The sequence below is a fragment of the Haemaphysalis longicornis genome, unplaced genomic scaffold (genome assembly GCF_048455015.1).
Source record: "Haemaphysalis longicornis isolate Haplotype H1 unplaced genomic scaffold, Haemaphysalis longicornis Haplotype H1 scaffold_12, whole genome shotgun sequence".
NCBI classification, from domain to species: Eukaryota; Metazoa; Arthropoda; class Arachnida; order Ixodida; family Ixodidae; genus Haemaphysalis; species Haemaphysalis longicornis.
The window spans coordinates 66,366,027-66,388,042 of NW_027526225.1; the positions used below are offsets into that span (position 1 = coordinate 66,366,027).

General features: G+C 43.9%; 2 protein-coding genes across 3 annotated transcripts; one reads left to right on the top strand and one right to left on the bottom strand.

Annotated features, from left to right (window-relative positions):
* The first annotated feature begins 1,713 nt into the window (after window positions 1–1,713).
* Window positions 1,714–19,626, top strand: LOC144162784 (uncharacterized). Of its 2 annotated transcripts, XM_077693445.1 has the most exons (12): window positions 1,714–3,119; window positions 6,858–6,926; window positions 7,276–7,393; window positions 7,538–7,844; window positions 8,784–9,141; window positions 10,352–10,525; window positions 10,637–10,739; window positions 12,555–12,638; window positions 12,961–13,203; window positions 16,534–16,705; window positions 18,041–18,185; window positions 18,923–19,626. In XM_077693445.1, the coding sequence occupies exons 1-11, from the start codon at window positions 2,832–2,834 to the stop codon at window positions 18,165–18,167; spliced, it is 2,043 nt and encodes a 680-aa protein (XP_077549571.1). In that variant the 5' UTR covers window positions 1,714–2,831; the 3' UTR covers window positions 18,168–18,185; window positions 18,923–19,626. The 2 variants fall into 2 exon arrangements, with proteins under 2 accessions (XP_077549571.1, XP_077549573.1); XM_077693447.1 differs by lacking the exon at window positions 12,555–12,638.
* Window positions 19,627–19,634: 8 nt separating this feature from the next.
* On the bottom strand, window positions 19,635–21,623 carry LOC144162785 (uncharacterized). Its single transcript, XM_077693448.1, has 3 exons — window positions 21,469–21,623; window positions 20,132–20,338; window positions 19,635–19,791 (listed from the first exon to the last, which is right to left on the bottom strand). Exons 1-3 carry the CDS (start codon window positions 21,474–21,476, stop codon window positions 19,635–19,637), a joined length of 372 nt encoding a protein of 123 aa, XP_077549574.1. The 5' UTR covers window positions 21,477–21,623.
* Between the last annotated feature and the right edge of the window lie 393 nt (window positions 21,624–22,016).

The following is a 22,016-nucleotide window of genomic DNA, read 5'->3' on the forward strand; positions in this document are numbered from 1 at the left end:
ATTCGCACCTTGCTTGTTTTTGTTACGATCGGTTGCAATCGTTTCGTGAAACATGGTGTATGTTCGACAAACGGGGTCATGGAAGACAATGTCGCTTACGCCAATCCGCCGGTGTAGCGTGAGACAACCACGAAGCGCCGCATTGCATTACACTTCAGCGAAAATAACTCCTTCTGCAAGCTTATAAGCTCTGCGCAAGTAGCGTTTGCTATTACCGGCCAATTCTAACCGCACGGCTGTGCATATGACGTCATATGTTCTAGCGCGGGAAATGAGCGAGTCAGTAGCATGGCCATTTCTTTTTTTCCTAATTATCTAGATTATTTGAGCGCAGTTTGCGTTAAAAGTGGTGGCAATATGATTCTAACAAGGCAGTGTTTAGAATGAACCAAACTTGTGTTACGTCCGCATGGCCCCTTCAAGTCGTAATTTAGAGAAGTGATCCTAAATGTTGAAAATTAAGAGACCCCGCATTGAATTCTAAAATAACGCCTATGAAAAAAATATATCTTTAAATGTTGGATCGGTCGTCAAATTAACGCACCGATATTTACAGTGTGACAAGCATAACACTCATAATAACACCTAAAGATTGGCATTCACTGTGCCATCCACCAGCGCCTTAGAGCTGCTTATCATGCGACCTGTCTTTTGCTGCGCATAATGCCTGCTGATAGTGATATGGAAATTTTTTTTCAAACTAGCATGGGCTTCCCAAACATTTTCTTCATGGCAGCATTGGCTTCACCAATCAAGTTTGAATAAACAGAGCGACAGAGCATTTATCCGGTGAAAACTTAAATATGCAGTAATGCAGGTCTCTTAAGAGGACGATGGGATGTTCGTGAAAAAGCATAATGCGACTGTGCCTCCCTCTTATACACCTCCATTAACCTCCCCTTTCTTCGTCTTCTCATTTTCTTCTGAATTATTTTTTTTCAATATTTCTTTCTAGTCCTTATCCGTCTGCCCAAAATTTATGACGATCGCCATCATCGTCATTGTCGTAGTCATCGTCGTCGTGATGACAATGGTGATTACCATCATCACTGCCGCCGCCGTCGCCGCCGCAATTTACGCCAGAAAGGGACTGCGGACCTCGAAGGGACAGGGACCTGGAACATAATATCGGGTCGGAAGCGTCGCGGATCGCCTTTCCCGACCGCACCTTGTCGTGATCGTGGCCCCTAATTGCCGGAGCAGACGTGACGTCGGCGTGCCCCAATTAGATCTCCCCGCAACCCTGCCCCAGACAGCCGCCTCCCTATCCCTTTCTGTCTCGCTCCACGCGTGCACGAACAGGTGTAAACGCACGGCTCCGCCAAATGCGGGGCCAGGAATTTCGCAAACTGCCCAGGACAGAACCGGCCCGTCGGCGACAGCTGCTGACTTCCCTTTGTTAGTACCCTCCGCGAGTTGTCGGTGAAAGTGAAAGTGAAATGCGCAGGCGACGTCGGAATACCCCTTAAAGGGGCCCTGAAAGGCATTTTGAGCACACTAAACGAACTAGCGCAATCGTTAGATTGGGTCGTCAACGTCAGCTGTGCCAAGTATTACTGTTTTACGTGCAGCGGAAAGCTCACACTTTTGTTTCAAAGTTTGTCGCTTTTTTTTCACCCTTTCCTTCGTGTTTTTGGACGCCGCCATCTTCACATGTCTACATCATCGATTCCCAGATGTTCGTCATGAGGTAGAGATCCTGCTATTGGGCGGCTTTTACACGCACTTCCGGCGAAGAGATCGTCTGCTCAGCGTCGGCGGGTTGCGGCTGCACCTTGCTTTCTGCATCACGCTAAGACGTTAACGTGTTCGTCTATATTTAGCTATTGCCACCATTCACAATATATGGGTGCAGCTTGTCAGAACACAGGTGCACGCTGCTCGAATGCGACGCTGGTTTGCCCTGTGCCTCGATGCCCGTTCATCGCTACCGATAAAGCGATCCGATCCGGCGCGTGTTGTGCACGGGTTCTCTATCGGTTTATAATGTCTTTTAGACATGCCGCCGGTAGTAATTACCACCGCCGCAAAATAAGAGCCGGCACCAGCGGGGCCACATCTGAGACACAGCTTTTTGGATTGCGCGGTACATCAAAAACGAGCGCACTCCCCGTGCGGCTGCGAGTTCGCCGCCGATAAAAAGGCGCGTGCCGCCGATAGCAACCGCCGGAACGTACACCGCGAAAGGGCAAGCCCAGGCCGCAAATCTGACGGCTGATACTCGAGACGGCAGCAACGCCGCGATACGCGAAGAGCGACGTATACGATATCCTCCGAGATCTCTTTGCTCCGCGCACCTTAAGAATTCAGAGAGGAAGCAGCAGTTGTGCGGTATATTTAGCTATTACCACGGTTCACAAGATATGGGTGCAGCTTGTCAGAACACAGGTGCACGCTGTTCGAGTGCGGCGCTGGTTTTCTCTGCCTCGATCCCCGTTCATCGCTTCTGATAAAGCGATCCGATCTGGCGCGTGTTGTGCACGGGTTCTGTGCCGGTTTAAAATGTCTTTGAGACATTCCGCCGGTAGTAATTACCACCGCTGCAAAATAACAGCCGGCACTGCAGCGGGGCTACATCTGAGACAGCGCTTTTTCGATAAACAGTGCGGGGTGCATCAAAGGGAACCATCGCACAATCCTCCCCGTGCGGCTGCGAGTTCGCCGCCGATAAAAAGTCACGTGCCGCCGATAGCAACCGCTGCAACGCCGTGATACGCGAAGAGCGACGTACGAGCCTCCGAGATCTACTTGCTCCGCACACCTTCAGAGAGGAAGCATCAGTTGTGCGCTGACGCTGGCCACGTACTCAATGCGAGGGAAGCGCATTTTCCATGAGCCCACCGAAACGTCGCTGTGCAGTCCTTGGCTGCAAAGCCAGCGAAGGGCCAGATACTCAAGTGCTATATAGTTTACCGAACGACAGCGAACGGCGGCAAGCATGGCTACTGCGTATCGGGCTATCAGTGACGGACAAACGAAAGAGCGTCTACGTTTGTGGGCGGCACTTTGCTGCCGAAGCTTACCAAGGAAGCCCGGAGTTGGTGAAATCCATGGGATTCGCCAGCAGAGTGCTTTTGAGACCAACGGCGATGCCGACGCTGCACCTTCCTCCCGTGCCGGTAAGCACTCCTTTGTAGCGAGAAACTTTTTTGCTATGCATGAATGTCACCTATGAAAATGCCCTTCTGGGTACGAACAGTGAAATACTTGCGGGCATGAGCTAAGCCGTGTTAATCTCCGAACAGGGGCTTGAGAAAATTGAAACGACTTGTATTTTTGTTTCTTGATAGTTTTTTTTTTATTTTAAGTTATTTATATACAGCATGCCCTCAGGCACACTGCCGTGTTTACATTTTTTAGGTAAGTGGGCGAATTAAAAAAATGTCTTCGTGAAAACGGTTGTTAGCGAAAATTTCCCATTATGGGCCTCGTGCACTGCAGTTTCAAATAAACATGTGGCGCCACCTGGGAGCGGCGGCGGAATTTTTTCTTAAGAACAAAATAAACATATACAGCAGTTCGCATAAACATATACAGCAGTTCGCTACGCGGCTTAATTTAAACAACAACCGTAAAATAAGTATACAACAATTACCACGTTTTTTTTAAATTCACAATTGTTGTAATAATAGAAATATTACGCTGACGAGTTGTGCGGGAATACAAGCCGAAATAATTTAGAAAGCGCCCCTTCTCCAATACAAGCAGACGACAGTACACGGATCAGCTGCCTGCGACGCCGACGTTCCCGAAGCACATAGTACCCGAAAAGAAATAAAAAGAACTGATCCATAAATGCATTTGCGTACGTGCACGCTACTTGGCGTAAGACCGCTGCAAAAAAAAAAAAAAAAAATGCCGTGTATCCAGTGCATATTTTTGTAGCGCCTCAATTAGCCTTTGGTGTGCACGCATCTGTGCACGCATCAGAAAATACATGGAGCAACCCACGGATATGCATGCTTGAATTGTACGTAGTCATACCAGCAAAATATGAAGCTTTAAAATGAAAACAGAAACGCAAATATTCACGCTACACTGCGACACAACCGTAAACAGCTGGACACACACCAGCCACAATTCGGAGACTCGCATCTACACTTTTATTTAAAGGACTCTCAAATATCTCAAACATGTACAACTTGTAGTTTGCGTTTGAAAAACGAGTTCAAGTGGGGCTTGTTGCGCAAAATATTTTTGCTGACAAAGATAACTTGCAGCGTAGTCACACAAACATCACGTACAACTCTGTCAGCTTTGAAACAATTTCCATTATTCAAAATGGTCTTATTTTATCAAGGTCACTCCGAATGCGAGAGGAATCATTCGGGCACAATTAAAGCTCCTGTTGTGCGATCTACCATATCTGTGCCCGTGTCTATGTCGAGCGATAAACAAGGTAAATAAACGTTCAGAGGCTTTCATGAAAGCCTCGTCTCGCGCATCTACGTCCAAAATTATTCGCATATTAAGTATGCATATATAAACCTATGAAAGCACTTCAAAAAGCATTGCGATATTTTTATGAGCCCATCCAACGAACTCATCGTAGTTTCAGCAGTTTGAGGTAGAGTTTATATACTCAAGCAGTTGGCATTTTCAAATACCTGCCTCTACAAACCTGAATCTTCGGGCTCTTGAAGCCGCTTATCCTTGGTGTGGCAATTTATACACACAAACCTTTCACCGCGATTTCACACACACAACACATCAAATCACTTCCTGACATGTACAAGGCACAGGGGAGTGTACACACGGGAGAAATTCGCTTCTGCAAGCACCATGAAGTCGCGTAGTCGGTCTTCTCCTCACAATAAGCTTTCCGCCAACTGCTTGGTTATGCCAGCAGTTCTAACCCAGCCGTTCTGATCTAAGGCTAAATAAATCAAATCCACCAAAGCGACTACAGCAACGAAGGCGTTGCTGGCGTCGTTGGGACGTTATGCCGTTTTTCATGCTGTTCGGGGGCCGGCGGCCCCACAAAAAAATTTCCACTGGTGGAGCCAGCGATCACACCCTCCCTCACACATACATTATCGCTTCCAGGAGGCGATGCACACACAGACGCACACTCCTGCACTCCTCTCGTTCTCTTGGTAACATCGCGGGCTTCCGTCTTTTTATTATCTTTTATTTGGGCGGCGCTGCTGGTTTCAGTGGAAGCCGTTGCGAAATGACAGCGTGACAGCGTGACCGCGCGCTGCACGGAGACAAAACCGCCCTTGTTTATAACTGTTTTTTTGTGTGATGCATCGCTTTCCTGTCGCCTTTGCGAACCATATACCATATTCTATTTAATAAAGCACCGTTTGGCTGTTCGTATCGCATGGCAACAGAATAGCGGTCATTCCTTCTTTCTCTTCTAATAATCGTACTGCGCGGAATACTATCCTCCGGACGTCGTTTGCTCACGGACTTCAGAAATTATGCCTCTGTTGCCCGCAAGATGGCGCTGAACACAGCGCATCAGTGGCGCCACCATACAAGCGCACGAGGCCCATAGTGCTTGCTGTGAAAAATACCAACTACTCTAAACTTGCTGTAAGCAAGATAAATGTAAGAAAAAAAATACCATGGTTGAGAGAACCTTGTCAAGTCATAGCTCCACTTTTTCGCTGAGTATGTATGATGAACAAGTGCACAATTTCATCAGAACGCTTCTCAGCACTGTCGCCAACCTAGAAGCAGTGAAATCGCTCTTCGTAGCATTCTGGAAATAGGTATTTCTTCCCCCGTCTCTCTTTTCTCGTGGTGTACGCTTTTTCCCTCTATACCCCTGGACCATCGATGCACCGACTATATTTTGGCTGAGCAGCGAGAAGGTTGATGAGGGACGAGGCATTTTCTGGGTTTGCATGTGGAGTAAGGGAGCTTTTTATCTAAAAAAAGACTTATTATTAAGATTGAAATGAGAACGCACGAGACAAACATTATCAAGCAAAGACTGAAATTGCCCTGGAGAAAGCCTACTAACCAGAGGAACTAGTGACCAATTCTGAAAGCACAAATTACGGTGTTCGACACCATTACCAAAAAAAAATTTTAATGAGGGGGTGCCTCTTTTGTGTATGAGGATTACGTTTGAAATTTCTTGCCATGCAGTTAACACACCCAAGTCGAGTGTGATTGCTGGGAAAACATTTTCCAGATGTATTTTTATGAATGTGCATCTGCTGTTTTCTACTCCTCATGACGGAGCTTCAATGAGTCAGTCACCTCAGTCGTCGCCTCAAGGCAAAAAAAAAAATACTTGTTTCCTTGTCCTTGGCAACCCCAGGCTTGCACCACCCCTTCACTGCATAGAGAAAACATGCATAGCACTGGCATATGCTGCATAGGGAATACCCCTTTGAATAGCTCTTTTAATTTGCAGAGGTATGCAAGCTTCACTTGATTATTCGGTCATTGTACACCAAGTCCTTGTATAGCCATGGACAAATGAAATGGGAACATGAAAATGTGAAACGGAACATGCAAAATCAAATATGGATAGTGGATAAAAAATAAATGCTTGCTAGTGGTATATTTGGAAAGACAAATTTTCAATCTTTGTTACTGTAATAAAGCCACGCAACAATTCACTTGTATTGAAAGAAATCACGCTATCTCTGTGTTCTGGTTCATGTTTTTGTGTTCACGTTTCATTTGTCCATGACTGTACATAGTGGCCCGGAAGCTGGAACCCTTAAATTATGTATGAAGAATTTTTTAGGCCCCTTAAATGATCTACATAGCCACGGCTTCAATGGACAAGATGATGAGTGGTCAACATAGTCAGAGGAACAAACAATATTGCTCTAGAATAAACACTGAACAGAAACTAGAACCTAATGGTGCACTAAACATCCTTGTTACAGGCACCCACCATGCAGAGGCCATCGACCTCGGCAACTCCTGGTATCACTTCACCTGAACCGATGCCTACTGTGAGTTATTCGAGAAAAACATCAAAAGTGCCGAATACCAACTAGGGGGATCCGTTCCTCTCAGTGGAGGAAGATCCTCAAAGAGGTGTCGAGTGTGGTTTTATTGGTGAACCAGAAAAATGCATGCAACCCCATCCATATACAGCTTCACTGTATATGGATGGGTATTAAAGCCATCACCACAGAATCGCTGTTCCTTCAAAGTTTAGTCGATTGAGCTGCACAAGCTATCACAAGTCTTGATAATAGGACACGCCCTTTCATTCTGGGCACAATGCTCCCAAACTGGGACCATATTACTAACTGAGCTCATTAAATAACTGATTACAATAAATGAACTGCTTTGCAGCCACCAGCTTGCCAATGTGCCTGCCACCCACCACTGCATACAACAGCTACACAAACTGCTGTGTTTCAATGGGAAGCTTCCACACAGACTGAGCAGCAAGGTTCAACAAAGAACAATGGTAAGCAGGACCCCATTGGCCACACCTCTTGCATGGAGTGCTTGAATGCAGAGAAACAATTTAATAGATGGTTGAAAAATGCCACAACAGCGAAACCAAGCAGTTAGCTGTGTTTTCGGTGCAGTAATTTAATTTAACCAACAGCCACGCAGGTGAACCTGGAGGCCAAGGTTCGGGTTGCAGTGGGGACGCAGACCGACGAGTGTCCATCTTTTCTGGCAAGAAAAGAAGCACAAACAGCGGATGCTTCTCCCTTACCAGTACCCCCAGACTTTCAGCCTGAACGTCAGTCAACCCCTCTGCCTGCAGACGCAATGGAACTGGGTGAGGATCAGCTGCCAGAAGTGGAGCGTTCTCTAACGGATGACATAACAATGGAGGTCGACGAGCAGGAGCCAGGAGCAGAAAGCGATGCCACATTTCACCTAACTGCTGAACTGAGCTTTGCCAGGTATGTCATTAACCCTTCCCTCCTTGTACTGTGCACATTAGCTTTAAGCAGAAACCGCACTAGTGCTTGCTTTCAGAGGAACCATGAAGACGAAACAATAGCTTGCTTCATGCAGAAAATTGCCGCACTAGAATAACTGTCAATTTTAATGCAAACTTCAATCAAGCTAGGTCATAAAGGAATCAGGGGGAAAGAGTAGCCACTCGCCAGACACTTTCTTTAACTTGAACTGCCTTCTGCATGGCGTAGGACCTAGTTTGTACAGATTAGCGGGAGCCGCCAACAAAGGTAAAGCCAAAAAACACGGCTGTGTAAATATAGTGCGGCCTCTGGTTCATTCGATGACAGCGCTTGAATTCCAGCGTACAGTTGAAACACTGAATATTCTGCTTTTGGTGCCGCACCAATGACATCAATGCCAACATTGTGTAATAAAAGATTTGAAAGTTGGTCGATATTTCCAACATTTGACGTAAAAACAGTCCTTTGGGTCAAGAATGAGGTTGAGTGAGTGACGAAAGGCTGATACTTTTAAATATAAAACAAGGATATGTGTTGCCTGCATGGTCCCTTCAAAAAGGTATTTTTTACTTAACAAAGAAAGAAATCATTTATGTAGTTGCAAGTTGAAGAAATAGCAAAAAATATGTGGGGTGTAATTGGAAATCAAAATGATTGCCAACAAGGAATACCTGCTGCATGCTCTTTGGGGACAGTAAGGGCATATTCTCTCTGAAATTTTCGATGTGTACCAAGATCCGGGCAAGAACAAAATGGTTTTTCACGAAGCCGCAGTGTTTTAGACGCTACATGTATTGAGGCACTAATGAGAAAAAAATTAAGGCATTGATTAACCAAAACAAAGGCAAGCTAAGATAGTCCAAAGGTTGCCGGCATATGGAATTCTTTGGCTCATAACCGGTTCATTACATCTTGCAGTGACCAGGCAGAGCAAACACCGCAAGATCAGCGGAAGTTCCTGGTATTCGAAAGGGAACTGCTTGCTGTGTGCCGCATCTGTCACAAGCCCTGCCAGAACGACTTCAAGGTGCTGGGCTCCATGGTCCGGGTAAACAGTAAATGCCCTGACCCGACATGCCCTGGCACCACATGGCAGAGCCAGCCCTTGCTGGGCGACAAAGCAGCTGGCAATGTGCTCCTGGCAGCGGCCATCCTTTTCTCCGGCTGTCCTGTGGCTGCCTCTTTGAGAGCTCTCCAATCTATCAAAATACAAACCATCACGGAGAGGACATACTTCAACTATCAAAGGGGCTACTTGCTACCTGCTGTGAAAAAGGTAAAAAATTACGGCATGCTGCAGTTGCGTTCAGTTAGAGCAGATTACTGCCCACCCTGTGCACAAATGCATTTGCCTGCACAGCTGGCTGTCATGTCTGTGCTCTCAGCACATTAAGGCTTGGCTACCATCAACAGGAAACTGCCAGAGGAGAGCTAAGTATGTACACCTGTGCCCAAAACACAAGTGCAGATTTTCAATCATCCCTAAGATGGATTTGGAATCATCAGGGCCCCATTTTCCTTCATCAGCACTACATTTAACAGGGCTCGCAACAAGTAATTGAAGCATGTTACAACATCTAGTTCATTTTCAGAGGCTTTTTTATTGTTCCACGCACATACAAATTTCGCCCCATATGTTTAGAGCAGAAAAACAGTTGAGGCTGAATATTATGCACCAAGAAACAACTTGTAAAGAAATGAAAGCAAGAAGAAACACCTAGAGACAAAAACAGGAGAAACACCAATATATTGATGAGGAAAAATTGAGTAATAGGAAAAATACAAAACTGGCTTGAGTTTGCTATAGTTCACTCGCCATGCATACCCCTTGTTCTGCTAACAAAGCTGGCTTTTTCCTTGTCAGCTTTCCGATAGTGCTCACCCACTGCTTTCGCAATCCTTGAAGGGGACCCGGCTTTATTCATGCATCAGTCTAGGTTGCATGTAGCACTAAGTTCCGACAGGTTGTGTTCGCCTATTTTAACATTCAACCTGCTTCAAGATTTTCTCTTTCATCTCGAGCAAGACCCTCTGCTCTGCAATGATTGTGACAACTTGCCACCTTACCATCTGAGAAATATTGCCTTTACAGATTGATCCTATTCCCACTTTTGAGCTGTGTGCATGCGAACAAATGAACATGTGCACTGGTTGCAAACGTGACATAAAATGAGTGTTGCTTGCTTTATAAATGCCATGCATCTAAAACCGGTGAAACATGTATCCATGAAGTCATGATATAGCCTTATCCTATGAGGCTGGAAAGAAAAATATCACGAAGACTAAAAGCCGCTACTTAGAAAGGCATTTGAAAAGTACACGTCCTTGCAAGGCTGCATTTTCTACAAAACAGGCCCTAAAAAAGCACAGCTAACAAACTGGCAAACAGTGCAGTAGTAAATCTGTCTTCCCAGTGGCATTCTCACATGCCCACACTTGTTTTGAAGTGCCAATTCTCACAGAGATGGGTGCATTCTTTCAATTAGCTTTATCAGGAGCAACAGGACCAGCTGGTGCGGAGGGTTGCTGGCACGGCAGTGGACCTGGCAGGGGATGGCCGCTGCGATTCCCCGGGCTACAGTGCAAAGTATTGCACATACAGTCTCCTCTGCACACAGCTCAACCGCATCATCCACTGCGAGCAGATCAGGGTTAAAGAGGTAAGAGAACATGACCATACAGAAACTTTACTTGCACGCTTTGCACATACATCCTATGAAAGTACACATGAACCATTTTAATGCTATAAATGCTTTTTTTTTCATTCCCAGTCAGCAAGTGTGCCAAACAGCGTGGCGATGGAGAAAGAAGGGCTAGTCAGGTCCATGGTAAAACTGGAGGAGCAGGGTGTCGCCATACGTTCTCTAACTACAGGTAACATTCTTAATGCCTCCCTATAAAATGCACATTTCTTAGAATAACATTTACATCACAATTCTTGTGAAAGCACATACAGGATGATGCATTACTCAGAGCTGGAAATTTATTAATAAAAGGTCAAGGAATACAAAGACCATAAATGCCCCAGCAGTTAAAGTGTAACGGGTAAAGTGGAATAAGCTTACACAGTATATAACAGAAGTAGGAAATTTGGCACATGCTGATGAGTTGTCTAAATGTAATTTTGGATTTGTTGATGTTGTTGAACCACACGTGATGTTATAAATTTCATAGGCTTTGACAGTCTCTTGAATCAGTGAATTTTTGAGCTCCCACATTACTGAAATACCAGAAGCTAGCTAACACCCATGTGAACAGCAATGAGCAGGTAGTTGAAAATCGCAGAGTTTCTAGAAAGATGTGTAATGGGCAGGCGAGGTCAGTTAGTCCAGTTGCCCGACTTGCTGGGTAGCAAGTCACGAGAGAGCAACCTTGCATTTTCTTGCATTTTTAAATTTGAAAATGAGAACAGACGTGCAGCCTGTACCTCAAAGAAAAGCGTTGCAGGGGTCCTTTAAAGGCCAACTTCACTCAAATTTCCGACAACGTAAAAATAATGTCTCCTAATAGTACACGTTAAAACGTAAAAAGAGTGCGAAATGCAAAATACTACGTTTCAAACATTAACTTGCGACGCAAACGGCTCACGACATTTGCGTTAGCGGAATCGAAACTGGATACAAAAGGCGGCCATTACCAGCGGCGAGACGTGACGTACTATTGGCGTCAAATGAAACGCGAACACGAAAATATGAACCTGAACACACAAATAGCGCGATTTCTTTGCATGCAAGCTAAAATGACGCGTGGCTTAGTTACAAAAACAAAGTTGGGAAAAGTGGATTTCCCAACATATCAATAGCAAGTCATTATATGAACTCCACGAACAGTATTTTTCAATTTTGCACGTTCTGGTTCACATTTTTGTGTTCGAGTTTCATTTGACGCCGATAGTACGTGATGGAACGGAAGCGGCCGCGCTAGGACCGGCTGCCGCTCAGAGCCGTTTTAAGCGTCTCGTTTAGCACTGTTATTTCCACAGAACTTCACTAATGTTTGCCCAAGATAATGGAGTTAGGCGCGATTCCGACATCGCGTTGCTATCAATCGAGATGAAGTAGACCATATGACAGTTATTTTTCCGTCAGAACAACTGCTGTTGTAGCAATCCTTGGCATTGCGAGTAAAAAAGCCGTCCCTGATTTACAAAGCTAAGTTGCTTGCACGACTTCGAAAAGCATTTTTGGTTAGCCGGCGCCTCGGCTATCACATCGCTCTATTTTTACAGAATAAACCGCACGCGGGTGGAGATCAATCACTATTTTTACTACACATTACGTGCAAACAGCTTCGTGAATATCAGCTCAGTATTTTTCGCCTTGCTGCACATCAAGAATCGAATGATAATAGGGATCTTAAACTATAAGCCACCTTCCACAGCTAAATGGTGCACTAAAACACAAAAAAGTTATCTATCCACCGCTTTTTTCTACTTTCACCAGAGACAGGTGCTGTTGGAAACATTCTACTTTCAAGTAAACTAAGTTGAGCGCTCTACAAAAGTAAATACTTCATTTGGGAATTGAAATAAAAATCGAGTGTATTGTTTATGAGGTGCAGTTTTGTTAAAAATACATGCAAAATACCTCAAAAATACATGCAAAAATGCCTCAAGTATTTTTGCATGTTTCATATATCTAAATTCATTTAGATATCGGCATAATTCTCATTTTTTATTATGCATTTCAGATCGCCACCCTGCTATAAGAACATTGTGCAGGCAGAAAAAGCCAAACACGAGACACTTTTTTGATGTGTGGCACATTGCTAAAGGTGAGGGGGAGATCCTGCTACTAAGTCGTCAATTAATTAACACAGGACAACAATAAAAACTGGCACCGACCAAGAATGTTTAAAATCCAAAAAAGACGTTTTGGCTCCCGTACGGGTGCCTTGTTCAATTTTAAACATTCTTGGTCGGTGCCAGTTTTTATTGTGAACAAGGCCCCCGTACAGGAGTCAAAACGTCTTTTTTGGATTTTAAACATTCTTGGTCGGTGCCAGTTTTTATTGTTGTCCTGTGTTTTCTTGACCAGATGGGCTTCCGTCCAACCCTCGATTTCAGTTAATTAAGACTGTGTACTGTTTGTCTCAGGCCTCAAGAAGAAGCTCAAGCTTGCAGCCAAATCAAAAGGCTGTAGCTCCATACAGCTTTGGATTGAGGCCATCAAGAATCACTTGTACTGGACGGCAGCTATGGGCGATGGGGATGGAGAGCTCATCCTGAGCATCTGGGGCAGCCTACTCAACCACGTGTGCAACAAGCATGTGGGGCATCAGGGGCCATTCTCCGAATGCCTACATGAGCCCCTTGAAGATAGACAATGGATGAGACCAGGTGAATCGCTGCACTGCAATAATCTTTGCTTTGGCAATGCAGGCTTTTCCCCGACTTCAAGTTCGCTAAAGATGGCCACGGTGGCGGCAACTATTTTGCAACCACACCATATAAATATGTATGGCCGATAAATTTGGCCTCTACGGATGAGTAGCAGGTGTAGTAGATTTGTAGAGTTCGTATTTACTACGACATCAAGATCAACAAGGACATACTTAAAGGACTTCATTCAAAGCTTCCAGTTTCTTTCTTTAGCTTTCTTTAGTTGGTTATTCTAGGGTGATGGAAATGGCAAGGAGGCCATCAGGCCATGTAGTAAAAGACAGGCCTAAGGCTGAATCAAAAGCTAGGAGCTTTCTTTGAGCACAGGGGCCACCTAAGGGATATGCGTATACATAGGAGCAAATTGGAAGGGAAAATGGTAAAACCCTGATCAACTTTCTCATGGCCGTGAAAAAGCGTAGTAACATGCACTCATCATAAAATCCATGCAACAACTATTACACTTCAGTGGAAACTAAAAACTGATACTTTGCACGGCTCGAAAACTGAAAATAATAATAATGAAAAAAACGAGAAAAGAATAATGCAGTGCAGGTGCCACTCGTGCTGTTATTGTTCGGTTTGAATAGTTGTGAATCAAAAATTTTTTTAAACAAAATGAATATTTAGGAAGCCAATAAAAAAACTGAAAATTTACAATTTGTCAAACATGCTTCAGTAATAGTAGCCTGTACAAAATTTAGAGGCTCATTTTAAAGGGTTTGCAACATTGTTAATGACATAACACAAACATACAGAAGCTATCCCACTGGTTTTACCTTTATTGATGGCAGTGTACTTTATATGGGGATAAATTTCATCTTATGTGGTGACCTCAACAAGTGTTTCAGTGTTAGCGTAATCATAGGGTTCATATTCTGACCAGGCAAAATTAAACATTTCTTTATAAGTATCATGAACATTCATGTCAGTTTTAGGAAGGAAACTTCAGCAGCACATGCCATGACAAATTAGCCTGACCTTTAAAGCTCCGTCAGCCTGCCTTCACGGCCAGGTAGTATAATCTCCACTTTGCACTTGCCCGTGTGTTCGCTTCATAGTAACAATGCGTAATTTTATTTTGAGAAATCATTTGCACTGAAAATTATAAAATTTGACCGCACATGCACGCACAAGTATCTGAAATATGGATTTCATGAAGGGCATTTCATGCCTAATTAAACATATACAAAGAGCTGAGGCTAAAATTTGTCTAAGTGCATGATAAACAAACATGGTCTGGTCAGCTTTGCGAATGACGCCTTTTTGTCACGAAAGCTTTATCTTGGTGTCTGCAAGTGCGAAGCGAGAGAAGTTCAGCACTTTTCTAATGTGGCAATAAAAGAACAGAAGGGACTTTACAGTTTTAGAAAGAAAAGATAAACTTTGCACTTCATTTGCTCAAACAACTGGGAGCTTGGGGACTAGAGCTGGGCTTCCTTATCTAGAAAGTGTTGACCAGGGCGGCTTGGGTGTGACCACCTTATCAGGATGTGAGAAGAGAAGCACCAGGGCATGCAGGAAAGAAAGCTGTTTTTCTGCGCACCAGGGTGTAGTTGGCATAATGCTGAGAAATAACAATGCGTTCCCCAGTAACACTTTCTGTTAGTCATTTACCTGCACGTCACCACTGTAGTGTGGGAAAGCTTGTCGCATGATGTTTGCAGCGGTCGATCATTCGGCCTCGAAGTGCGATACATCCTGTCCCTAACTCATTGAACTTGTTGCAAAGGACGCATTTTGCACATGGTTTTCCGGGCCATTTGGTCTTTTTTGCAACGAGTCAACATTTTATCTATCCGGGTTCATTAGGATGCCATCTTGTTAAAAAAAAGTACATGTGGGGGTGACACTTCAGTTGCCGTTTAGCTCCAAAGTGCAAATTAGAAATAAATACAAAATCAGGCAAACAAATGTAACAAATGATGGCAAAGCCCATCTTTTGTTGCCACCTTTTGCTAAAAAGAAGACCTGCAGCTTCGAACAGGAAAGGAAAAATTAAACTTTGACAATGAATTGGGAGGTTAGTGTAATCTAGGGCAAGATTTAGGCAAAACATTCCAAACTACTGCCTTATGCCTTTAATTTTTTTGTCCTGGTGTCGGGCGGTGCAGTTCACGGCACAAACCGTCATGGATGTGCAGTAGTAAATTAAGACGATATATAAAGTAGTTACCACAGAAGACAGCTGTATGCCTGGCATGGTTAATGTTAGTTGGTAAACATTCAGTTAGGTTGTAACAGCTCTGGTACTTATTTTAATTTTATAGTTGGTTGGGTTATACCAGCTGAGGTACTTATTTTAAGTTTATAGTCGGTCACTGACAACAGCAGTGTATGCATGCAAACGAAGGCTTGCTGATCAAAAACCAGCCAGGTGGCAAACGTAGAAATTATTGAAACAACTGTTCCCTCGTGTTTTGAACCTTATTTTAAATACTATTTGAAACTTTGTAATAGTGCTGCTCACTTCGAAGCAGAATCACATATTGCATTATTTGCTTCAGCGTTTAAAATTTTCGAATAATTGCGTGCCACTACAAATGTGACATTGAGGAGGCTGCTAGTTAAAACCGCATAAAGCTCATGTCTACCTTGCCCACAATGGCAGTGCATAGTTGGCAGCTCATATCCCTTCCAGAAAAATGTCAAGTCTGTGCTCACCTTCGAAGTCATCTTGACATACAGTGGACTCGTGTGGTGCCTGGTCTGCAATAATTGTTGTCATTGTATTAGGTCTGCACTGCAGAGCAGATTGATGAGATTCACATCAAATGAACTCTTGTTGTGCTGCTTGTCTTAAATTACTGAATTCAAACAGAATCATGAATGTCCGATTAACATGAGAGCTAGCAGTATGGCAACTTCTCTCGCGTGTGTCATAATGCTGGCAGCAGCAGGCCGCACTTTTTGCCATCTGGTTATGTGAGAAGGAGCATGAACTTTGAAGTCTCAGATTTCCAGCTGCAAGCAAACCTTGGAGTAGATGCTTCCACTTATCACTTTCTTATTTTGTTTAGCAGCTTTCACTTTTCACCACATGGCAGTCCGAAGATGCCCGAGCCAGTTGTTCCGTATTGGTGATGAAAATTTGAAATTCCTTAACTTCTTGCCACCCTCCCCCCTCCCCGTTCTTAAAATGCCCACATCTCATAAATTTCTGGGGAGAACCCTGTATGTGACTATGCAGCAACATTGTTCTGAAGTTTTTGCATGGCATTAATAGTTCTGATTACCTAATTAGTGATGGAGGCAATAAGAAATGTGTGAACAATTTTCTTCCAACAGATTCGCCTGCTTTTCTGAAGCTGCGAGCGATTTTGCAGAACCCCCGCCTCCTCAGTGACCTGCAGCAATTGTCTCCAACTGTACAGACTTACGCACTGGAATCATTCAATAGCCTGATAATTCGTTTTGCACCCAAGGCAATAGCATTTTCGGAAGAGGGAATGGCAGCAAGGTAATTCAAAAATATCAACTTGCCCTTATAGAGTAGAAAAGCTTGCCAGTTCACAAATGGTTAATTTAAAATTTTTGATAATTCAAGCTGATTACCCAGTCCTGTCGCACCTTCATGGGGATACACGTGTTTAAAAGCCTGTTATATCGGGTGAAAATTCCTTCTTCTGATAATGAGAATTGTGCTTCACCATGCATCAATCTACTCTTAATACAATGGCACCAATTGACCTTTATTACGTGTCAAAAGTTATCACGTTCATCAGCATCAGCATAAGTCACTACATGCTGGAGAAACTGAATTTGAACTGTTCTATCAAGCTATTCAACACAAGGATTGTTAGTGGGTGCCTGGAATCAGTCAGTCAAAACGATTCAACTTGAATGTCTTGTGATGAAAGCACATGGCACACTGATTATATAATACGAGGCTGTTTTCAAAAGTCATAGAAAGGCTTCAAGGTGTCACCTTTGTTATTTATGAAGTCACAGACATCAGAACAACAGAGTTTGCAAATGCAGAGTCTATGCATTTGCCCACAATTCTAAGGCAAGATTTTGGGGCCTTTTGTCAAAATAGTAATGTCCGTTATCTATATTGCATGCTGTTTAATCTTATGGAGTGTTTCCAGCTACACATTTTTGCACTGAAAAGTAATAGTGTACACAGTATATAATTTGTAAGAGTGGATACATTCGTGGATACATCCGTTTAGAAGAAACGTGGATACATCCGTTTAGAAGAAACTTATCGTAATGATTAAATTTTCATCTTTCAAGGCTAGGCTGAAAAAAAGGCACATTCTCATCCAGATACTGCGAGTTTAAACTCTTTTTTTTTTCATTGCTCTGGAACTCGAATGAATTGTCAGTTGAGGGTTCTGGAGTTAGTTATAACATAGAACTCACTACCGAGCTTCAAACATTTGATACCTGTTTGTAAGACTTAATTTTGTAACACTTTCTGGGTTGCCAAATGGTTTCGGGAATCGAGAACAAGGCTGTGATGCCACTAATTTTTTTCAAATACGGCTGAGAATAAAAAAGGGGGTTTCAGAAATGAGACTAACAAATTTTCCCTTTCTTTATCATTCATACTTTGACTTGTTTCATGCACTGTTTTTCGATTAGTACTGCATTAACGACCCAAAACTTTAATCTGTTTAGTTTTTTCTGCATTATTCCTAATACTGTTTGCAACAGCAATGCATCTAGATTGAAGGTGTTTGAGTTTCATTAGTCTCAGAACAGTGATTGAAATTAAGCACTGCAAACAACCTCCAGTAAGAGAATTTTTACAAGTACACTTTTTTTGCACCGTTTCTGCTATTTTCAGGACACAATTGGCTGTGCTGCACTATAATGAAAATGCCTTGCGGCCGCAGGCCAAGACCAAGAAAGGGAAAAAGAAATACAAGGTGAAGATGTCGCGACCCCGGCCAGGGCACTTCTTTCTCCATTGAAAACCAAGCCGACATTTGGTACGTGAGCCCAGCTTTTTCATAACAACTGTAAAAGGACCAACATGTGGGCAACTTGGTACTGCTTACCCACGTTAAAAGGCAGCACAACAGACAAATGCAAGGAAAAGACCTCTTGCGACAGTATCACGCTGCACTCACAACAAATTTTATGGAAAACACAAAACAAACATAACTACTACGACCGAACCCACATCCTCTTACATCATGACGCACAACTAGATTGTAACAAACTGATCCAAAACCAAAATTCTTGTTCCTGCAGTGTTATCGACGGCTCGCTAATATGCACATTCCCCCTTTTCCTAATATGACATGCCTCAATGACTTCCTAGTGATCTGATTGCCATGCACCGAAAGGATGTTGGTATCATGAAAAAGCGGAATGCACCCGTGTTCAGAAGGATGCCTGGTGATGTGTGAATACGTCTCGTGTTTGAGCGAGTTTTTGTGTTCCAACAATCTTATATTTATACAGCGACTGGTTTGTCTGCAAAGAACACACTCCAGAAACCCTGCCTTTCTTAACCACGTCAGTTGTACCGAAAAATTATCTGAAGCCTGGTGAAAACAACACTTAGGGAGAGCCGATAACAATTACAAGGAAGCAATACCATTTTGTACTACCTTTACTATATTACGCTGCCATTCAAGATGCATTTTTAATAACACACTTGATGTTAATTTGTGCTGAGAGCTGCAACACTGAAGTGCTGTCTTATTTTTTCTTTTGCAAGGTTATGTCTGCAGGCTCGTGAACGACGTGGCCATGCGTTGCGAGGCCACCACGCTCAGGGAAAGTGTTGCGAGCAGCACGTCTAGGAAGCGGCACATGACCGATGCATACGACCGGCCAGCAAAGGAAGCACTCATCACTGAGTATACTAGTCGATATGCACCACAAGAACCCATTGTGGAGGCCTTGGTGGAGCACTAGCTTTCATCATGTTGATTGATTTGATCGTTTCATTGGTGGGTTTAACGCACCTACACTACACATGCGATTAGGAGTGCCGTAGTGGAGGGCACCGGAAAAAGTTTGACCACCTGGGGATCTTCAATGTGCGCCGAAATCTAGAACACACGGGCGCTTTCACTTTTCGCCTCTATCTGGAAAGCGGCCGCCGCGGCCAGGAATCAAACCCGCACCCTTGAGCTCGGCAAGCTTTCAGCAAGGTTCTGCTGCTGTGTACAATGTGGACCTTTTTACAGCAGAGCTGTATAAGCCTAAATTTTTCTTATATTTTTTACGTCTCAACCAGAAAATAGCAGTTCTCAAGACCTCCCTTTTACTGAGCTACCGTGCCTGTTAAGCAGCCGAAATTTAAGCCAACTGAAAAACGTAATTTAAGCCAACTGAAAAAACTACACCAGCACAATGGGTGCCCTTTTGTATGCACAGGAGCTGCTTATACTGAAAAAAAAAGATCTTACCTTGGTGTCCGAGCCTTATAGCACTGGATACTGGAAGCCCACATATGACACTGAAGGGAAGTGTTGTCGTATGTGGCCCACCACACATGCTGGTAGCACGACTCGATTGGCTGTTCCGAGCCTGCCCCAACACCAGCGCGTGAAGAGCCTGTATGCCGTGAAGCGATACTTCCTGAAAGTAATTGAAGTTAGTTATGCACTTTACAGTACAATAGAATTAGTCAATATTTCACACTTGCTGGCTAATTACTATACTAGGCATGTATTAAAATGCACTGACAATTAGCTATATGCGAGTGTAGGTTGGTTTACACTTTTAAGTAAATATAAGCTATGTTGTTATTATGTCATGGTTTCAGTTCTGTATCACGTTCTTAAGTGTGCTTCTTGTCTTGACCAGCCTTGTTCTAGATTGTGGAAACATAAAATGCATGGATAAATAAAGAATAAAATGTTCTTATTGAATCCCATAATAAAGCACTTTGGACCTGCCCCTTTGCTAGCTGTCTTACCTGTGCAACTCGCAAGGCATGGGGACGCCATGGGACTCCAGCTCCCAGTACACAGCCTCGAGAACTGCTGGGTTGAGGCAAAGGGTGGGAAAATATGCATGCCGAGTGATGCAGTCATTGTTGCTCTTGGCAACAACTTTAGCGATCCCCCGACAGCACACATTTTCCAGTGGCTTTGGACTGGCCACACACAGCCCACATTGGCACCTGCATACACAAGTGCGCACATGCGGGTAAGCTTTGTGTTTGACAAGCAGCTGGTAAACACAGATGTGCACCATACAACACAAGGAACTAGGTGCCAATTTAAATTTTCAGTATGCTCAACAGTATGGAAAATGGGACATAGCCTGCCCCACTCTAATAAGAGAAAAGTAGATTAAATGTCGGCTTCTAAACTATGAAAATACGTCGTTTCAAGTATGTAGACATGTAGAGAAAAAATATCTGCTTTTGAACTATGAAAATACCACTTAAAATGTCACGACTCCTAGTTATGTGTCACTGACACGATTTAATTAATAAATTGGGCACCGGGGCTAACTTCCCCTAGAGAAAATGGTAGTCACGACTCCTAGTTACGTGTGTCACTGACGCGATTTAATTAATAAATTGGGCACCGGGGCTAACTTCCCCTAGAGAAAACGGTAGTCCAAGCTGGGACTTATGCCATAAACTTGGAACAGAATTTGGCCATAAGCCAGCTGGGACCAGCAACCATTTTCTCTATTGTCAATAGTGCTTTCAGAGGAAAAGAAATATATTATTTTGCAAAATCGCGACGTCGTTATTGAGCGATTAAACCGTTTACTTCACGCACAAAACAGGGGCATCAGTCTTCGATGGAAAAAAAATGTAGTGCCGTGGTCGCGGAGGGGTCGGCAGCACTGAGCACACCCCAATAATAACAATGAATGATGGAGAAGAGCGAAAGCCTCTAGCACTTAATGAGAAATTTGAAATTGGTGAATGATTTTGTGTAGCCATGGGGAGTCCTCCAGGAAGGGCAGGCCCAGCACGAACCTCAAAGTGCAAGTCGCATGGTAAATAAACTCGCGGCCCTGCTAGTCCGACGCAAGAAAAAAAAAAAAAAAAAAGAACGGTCCACGCCACACAGTGCAACCTTGTGGCTGAGTTAGCCACGTTTCGAAAATATTGGACGGGAATAGTATATATTGCTGACGCGAGCGCGCGCACGGCGTCGCTATTACGGTGTGCGCACTATACAGGGTGCCTACACAATCGACATCGGTATAGAACGCACGCACGCTCATTCAAACAAAAGTCGAGCCAACCGTTCAATCATTCGCTCAGATATTTCATTTTTCCATACTTACCAATTCATCTCGTCGCCGCTTCGTCCCGGTGACGCTGGCGATTCAGGGTCATCATCCTTTCTTGAGACCTTTCGTCGCGGTGTGGATTCGTAGGGATCCCACCCCAGCTCTTTAGTTCGCTTTTCCAGCCTTGAGCGGAGTGCCAGCCTTGAGCGGAGTGCCGGGTCCATGTTGTCAACAAAGATGAAAAAAACCGAAAGAGCTTGCCCGTAGCCAACGCCTTGCCGTAGCAGACGGCAATCGGAGCGCAAAAGCGGAAGTACGTCACCGCTGAGGAGCGCAGCATCATGGGAGGGAAGGCGGTCGCACCGTCAACAGCGAAGAGAACGTTGAAAAGAGGAGGAAAGGCGGCACGACGATAATACGCAGTTTTTGATTTACAATTTCTCGGCTAATACTCATCGCTTTAACAAAATTCTTGCAGGAGAAGATTGCTTATACATTGCTTTATTTGGTTATATGTACATCCATGTATCGGCGGAAGGTATTTCAGGACCCCTTTAATACTTTATGAGTACCATTTAAGCTCGCAGCCCGCCGCGTAGAAA

Excerpts from the sequence above, each read along its gene's own strand:
- LOC144162784 (XM_077693445.1), top strand. The coding sequence starts at position 2,832 with ATGAGCCCACCGAAACGTCGCTGTGCAGTCCTTGGCTGCAAAGCCAGC. Across the intron at positions 6,927-7,275 it reads CACCTGAACCGATGCCTACT|CCACCAGCTTGCCAATGTGC; the intron begins GTGAGTTATTCG and ends ACTGCTTTGCAG. Across the intron at positions 13,204-16,533 it reads TAGACAATGGATGAGACCAG|ATTCGCCTGCTTTTCTGAAG; the intron begins GTGAATCGCTGC and ends TTCTTCCAACAG.
- LOC144162785 (XM_077693448.1), bottom strand. Across the intron at positions 19,792-20,131 it reads ATGCCTTGCGAGTTGCACAG|GAAGTATCGCTTCACGGCAT; the intron begins GTAAGACAGCTA and ends AATTACTTTCAG.